Source organism: Notolabrus celidotus, chromosome 4 (genome assembly GCF_009762535.1).
Source record: "Notolabrus celidotus isolate fNotCel1 chromosome 4, fNotCel1.pri, whole genome shotgun sequence".
Taxonomy (NCBI): Eukaryota; Metazoa; Chordata; class Actinopteri; order Labriformes; family Labridae; genus Notolabrus; species Notolabrus celidotus.
This window is the reverse complement of record NC_048275.1, coordinates 6562404-6568596: the sequence shown is the minus strand read 5'-3', so window position 1 is coordinate 6568596 and position 6193 is coordinate 6562404. Positions and strand designations below refer to the sequence as shown.

The window sequence follows — 6193 nt, the reverse complement described above, 5'->3', positions numbered from 1 at the left end:
ATTCACTGAATCAACACGTGAGAGGAGATAAGCGCGAGTAGCAAAGACGTTTCAACACGGCTTTAAAATCCTTTTGAACTCAAAAAGCCGTGGCAGAGATCGGGCGGTGTTTTGGTTTAAACCACGACCCTGTTAACTGGAGACTTTCAGCCATTAAATATCTGATGAGGATATTGAATCTTAAAACTCCCTCTGTGTTTCAACAGCTGTGTAAACTCCACAAACACTGACACGTTCAGCTGAAGGTCTCCAGTTTACAGGGTCACTTTTAAAACCGGAACACCCCGAGAGACGCATTCACGGTGGGCTGAGAGAAGACTACTGTTACAAGCTGCTAAATCAAGAGAATCACAGCTTCTTCTTTTGAAAAGTACACACACATACAAAAAAGATAGAACAAATAAAAACTAATGAAAGAAAGAGAAATCAAGTGAATCACAGATGTGTGTGATGTTATTGTGGACGGCCGGGCGGAATAAAAACACTGCGGTTAATCTACCAATCAGACATGTTCAGGATTGCAGGCCCTGCCCCCTGAAAGCCCCGGGACCTTTGAGAAGTACTACCCCCCGAGCAGGGGCTTTTTAGGGGGGAGATTATCTACCCCTGAACTAAATTTAGACCCTGGGTCCACCGGTCCAATGCCTTAAGATTATATACTGACTGGCTGCCTGAAAGGAGGTGGGGTTTATGACATGTACTGCAGCCAGCCAGTAGGGGGAGCTCTACATGTTTTGGTTTCACTGTTTCGGGAGCTTGTCGTCCATTTGTGTAAAAATCTATATACAGAGATGGTTTAAAGGATGCATCGCTTGCCTTTATTTAACCTTTAGATCATCTATTGATTATTGACATTATTTAAATAAGTCTGAGCTGCCTGCAGGACTCTCAGTGACTCTCCTGTAGCTGTAGAAGTCAGGTCGTGTTGAAGCTGTTGGAGTGGTGCAAAGCTTTTATCACAGTAATCAGTCTGATTTGTAGTTTTCGTGTCTTTGTTCCCTCAGCAGCTCCTCCTCTGGGATAAACCTCACTTTATGTTTTTTTGATGCAGCTTCAGTGACTCACCGTGCCGGGCCTCCCTCTGCTCCAGCTCCTGCCTCAGCTGCTGCCTCTGCTCCTTCATCCGGCCCAGCTCCTGGCTGCTCCCCGCGCTGAGGCTGTGCAGACGCTTGGCCAGCGCCTCCAGCCGGTCCCGCTCCAGGTACACCGCCTTCATCTCCGCCTTCAGCTCCTTGGCACTGCTGAAGTCATTACCTGCACAGAGCCAGAGGCACATTAAGCTTAGCCCCAGCATTAATGAGCGTCTCAGTCATTAATAGCATCATTAGATTAGGCTAATTTACCACTTTCACGTGGCGGCCATGTGCCTGTGTGACTTCATGCTCAGTGTGCAGAGCTCAAACTCTGTTATAACCTCTCTGTAATGTGTTATTAATTTAAAGAATATATTTATAACTCTGAGTTTAGAATAATCTCGGTTTGGTTGTTTGGTTAGTAAGTTTGTAAAAGCTGACGAAAGCTCTTTACAGGCAATAATCTAAAATAAGCTGATGCTGGTTTGTTCCTACGCGGCTGGATTTAACTTATTTTTATTTATTATGACCTCAAAAACAAAATAAAGTAGCCTTTGTAAACATTTTAAAAACAACAACAGCACAGAGGTCAGAGCTAAAAAAAACATCAGTGTCTCTAATCCTCTTTCATAGACCTCCATTCAACAAACAAACATTGTAGACGTAGTTTTCTTCTCCTCTTGAGGACAGACCTGACAAAGCTTGACTTTTGACTTTTGGCTAATCTGCATCATTATGTTGTTATTTCAGCAAACTTAACCCTCCTGTTACCCTCACATTTACTAACATCTTTTATCCTTGGGGTCAATTTGACCCCAGCAATTTAAACCTCCAGAAACAGATTGTTACCCAGGTTTATGTGTCAGGTACCTTATGTTTCTTTGTTAAGCAACACAATTTAAAGCATTTAGAAGGACTTTATATGTCAAACAGAACATCAAACTGCTGTGAGTTTGTCATGCTCCTGTCGGCCCTGCCTTGTTTCTATGTTATCAAAACGTATGACACAGGACTCATCATTGAATGTCTTTAGAGACATGGTGGCTGGAAATATTATATCTCAATCTAAAGGTTGGCGGTTCGATCCCAGCTCCTGCAGTCACATGCGGAAGTGTCCTTGGTTATATCTCCTCTATCCCTTTTTCCAGACCCAACTTGGTCAAGGCAGATGGCTGTCTAACATGAGTCTGGTCCTGCTGGAGGTTTCTGCCTGTTAAAGGAAGTTTTTCCTCACCACTGTAACTAGCTAAATACTGCGATGTGCAATGCTCATGATGGATTAAGGTGGGGTCAGACTGAGTCTTACCCTGTCTTGAAGTTGGGTCTCTGTTCATAATTTGACATAGAGTGGTCTAGACCTCCTATGTTTGTAAAAGCGTCTTGAGATAACGTTTGTTGTGATTTGGCGCTATACAAATAAAGATTGATTGATTGAATGATTGAATGATTGATTGATTGATTGATTGATTGATTGATTGATTGATTGATTGATTGATTGATTGATTGATAGTGACCTCACCTCAATATCATCCAAAACAACCAAAACAAATGTGTGTAAAATGTTGATATTTCTTATGTTATATACAGCTAAAACAGCCTGGGGTCAAATTGACCCAAAGGAACACCGATGCGTAATTTTTTTTTAACAGGAAATTGGAACATATCAACATTTTAATTTTACATTTTCCCAGTTGTCCCCATTAAATTAGGAAAAGTCATGAAATATGAAGGCAAAAAAATGATGTTAGTCATTCATTTAGAGATGTTAAACATTGAATGGGGTCCAATTGACCCCAAGGATAATAGGAGGGTTAAAAACTTGTTAATTACAAGAGCATCAGTTCCTGTTTCGGGTTCATACCGCTGAAGGAAGCCAGAGTGAAGCCTCTGTGGAGCTGTTTACTGTGAAACTGAGTCTCACCACTAACAGATGAACGGGTGGGAGATGGACTAATTAAAGGTGACATATCACGCTTTTTTCATCAATATATATTGGTCTAAGAGGTCCCCAAAACATGTCTTTAAAGTTTGTGCTCAAAAAAACACTTTGAAATCAGATTTTGGTCTGCCTGAAAAGCCCTCTTCTTCAGTCCTCCTCAGAACACTCTGTTTTCCCTCTGACCACGCCCCCTCAGGAAGTGGATGTGCCCTCGGCTCTCCAGCACGTTGATCTAATGTTTACATGTTGGCTGAATATACACGGCTGCTCAGAGATCGCGTTACTTCAACCCTCTGAATCTGATCCAGAATCTGATCCTGACGGAGAGGCGCCTGTAGCAGGACCCTTCTGAAGGATTGGTCACAGATTTAGTGTTTCTTGTTGTTTTATTTGTTAATATGTAGACGTGTGTCTTGGTACACAGCTACGAACATGTAGCTATGTGGCTATGCTAACTAGCGCTAGCACTTATCCATGATAAATAAAAATCATCCACTAGATCTTCAAATCTGCAGACGTGGGGAGTAAAACCGACCTCTGCCAGAAAGGCAGCAGGACCTTTCTGAAGGATTGGTCACAGATTTAGTGTTTCTTGTTGTTTTATTTGTTAATATGTAGAGGTGTGTCTTGGTACACAGCTACAGCTACAGCTACAGCTACAGCTACAGCTACAGCTACAGCTACAGCTACAGCTACAGCTACAGCTACAGCTACAGCTACAGCTACAGCTACGACATGAAGCTGTGTAGCTATGCTAACTAGCGCTAGCACTTTTCCATGAAAAATAAAAATCATCCACTAGATCTTCAAATCTGCAGACGTGGGGAGTCTCTCTCAGTGTTTGATGAATCTGAAGCGGTCAGTTCGTAACGATTTGTCGTATTACCTGAGTTTAAACTGCAGCAGCATGACCTTATAACATCATTAGTGTTTCCTGAGCATGAGGTCAGAGTAAGAAGGCCGCAGTATGAATACGGTTGATGTTGGAGGATTTAAACGAGGTGAATGAAAGACGTATACAGGGCGTGGATTTACCTGAGATGGCTGCCAGCTTCGCTTCATGCAGTGTTAAAAGCTGCGTTTCTGTCTCGCTGACTTTCCTCCTCAGGCTGCTGCCCAGCCTCTGACTCATGACCACCTGGGGAAACAGAGAAAAAGATGGATGAGAGAGAGGGGGGGGAGGGTGGTAACTAACAAAACCTTTGCAGACACATGAATCCCACAGGATGCACGGCTCATTTCCAATTCCACTTTCATTTTCTTTCTGACACTCATTCTTACAAGACCTTACAGATTCATTTCCGTCCCTTCTGTGCCCGCCCTGCTTTGAATACACAGCAGAGCATCAGCTGCGTTACCTCCTCCATAACCTTTAGAGAGACAGAGAGGGCGCCGTCTTCCCGTGGACGGACAGGGAAAATGTGAAATCTCCATAAAAGATGCCATTAGAATGTCAGAGAGGGAAAAAAGGGCCTGAATGTCACGGCCTGACGGGGACGCAGCACCTCCGCTCTGTTCACACGGAGCTGATGGCTTCAGATACAACCCCGTCTGTCTGCCCCTCTCTGTCTCTGTTCTTTCAATGCATTCACTTTGAGTATTCACAGACGCATACAATCCCCACCATGCACTGCCTTCTTTTGAGGAACTGTTTTCATGGCTCAAAGGGATGTAGAGCTGCTTTCTGATGCATTTCCTCTTGAATCTGACACAGTTTTGTGCAACACTTTGAAAAGGCTGTCGAATGCGTTGGTATTTCTGTGGCAGAGCGTCTCCGGGGACTTTTCCTTCCAAAGAAATATGGAGAGATTTTTTTTTTTTTTCAAACAGGCTTGCATAATTTTATTTCACGCGTTACGTCAATTGGAAACTTGCTGTGAAGTGCTTTTCAAGCTGTAGAAATTCTCACGTTGGTGGTTTAATTTCCAAGCATCAGGCTATTTGTCAGTTTTTGAAAAGTCAATAGAGAAAGTGAGAGTTACTTTCATGCCTGCAATCAATCTGTCACAGCAGGTGTGCCTTTCTCCACACGCTGGATATCTCACTTAGGAACAAAACTTTTCATTTCAACCTAACAATGGACAATCTTGTTATTCTGGTAAAGTGGACAGCCCTGTGTATATATACTTTCCTTTGAGGTGCAGTTGCAGCAACCATTTGATGAGGGGTTTTTAAAGGACACGGTAACAGTAAAGAGGTTTCTTTCTGGGCCCTCTGCCCCCCCCTGCCGAGCCTCTCCCCTTCTCTCCTTAAGCCGACACTTCTTACAGATTTCTGCTGCTACCTGCATTTTCCAGCTGCAGAGATCCGTGAGATCAGAGAGAGTGAGGGGAAGAAAAAACCCCATGAGAGGTAAGAGGGATCTCAAGAGACACATAGAGCGTGCATAGTCATACACACCCGGGGATTCTGCAGTGACTCACACACAAAATCCACCAAAGCTCTGCAGGCTCCACGGATACTTAAAAAGTACACATACAGCAATGAGAGACACTTTTAATACAGTGTCAAATAAAACTACAAGAAATTAAATGATACAAGAAAAATGAAGCCAAAACCTGCAGTTCCTCCAGTGTCCACTAGAGTGTGTCTCCTGCAGTGAGTCAGTCCCCATAGAGCCCCATGTTAAAATGTTACAGCAGAAATAAACATGTTTACAGCCTGGTACAAAAACAGTTTGGGTCTCTATAGCTCATTTCTCTCTTCATGACGACTGTACGGGTGAATTTATAAACAACTCGCCTCTTTACAGCAGGTTATGGGTTAAAGGGAGGGTTAGGGGCGTGGCCTATTTGAGTGGCAGGTGGGACTTTTACCTCTGGGACGTGTTTTAGTCCAATAATCCAGTAAACATTAGATGTGTGTTGTTTCCTCTGATGGATTATTTTTGTGGAGGACTTGTACACATGAACACAGAAACTAATATTTATTGTTCCCATCTACCACACAGGCCCAGGGTGCATATTTTGACTTTGACTTGTTAGAGATCACAACAAACACTCAGGCCTTCAGGCGTGCTGAGTTTAGGCTGAGTCATGGACTAAAATTAAAACAACTGCTTACTTTAGCCGTGGCTTCCTTGATGGACAGATTCAGGGCCTGCTCCTGCTGCTGGAGTCTGTGAGAGGGAAACAAAAACATCACAGTGATTTAATAAAAGTCAGTAGTTTCTTCAGGAGGC

The 6193-nt window shown here is 43.3% G+C and overlaps 1 protein-coding gene across 1 annotated transcript in view; it reads right to left on the bottom strand.

Annotated features, from left to right (window-relative positions):
- Nucleotides 1-854: 854 nt before the first annotated feature.
- disc1 (DISC1 scaffold protein) overlaps nucleotides 855-6193 on the bottom strand; it is a 28109-nt gene continuing 22770 nt past the window's right edge. The window contains exons 7-10 of the mRNA XM_034682286.1: nucleotides 6076-6130; nucleotides 4048-4150; nucleotides 1066-1254; nucleotides 855-931 (exon numbers count right to left, since the gene is read on the bottom strand). Of these exons, the coding sequence (XP_034538177.1) occupies nucleotides 855-931; nucleotides 1066-1254; nucleotides 4048-4150; nucleotides 6076-6130 (424 nt within the window). The remainder of the gene's footprint in view (nucleotides 932-1065; nucleotides 1255-4047; nucleotides 4151-6075; nucleotides 6131-6193) is intronic.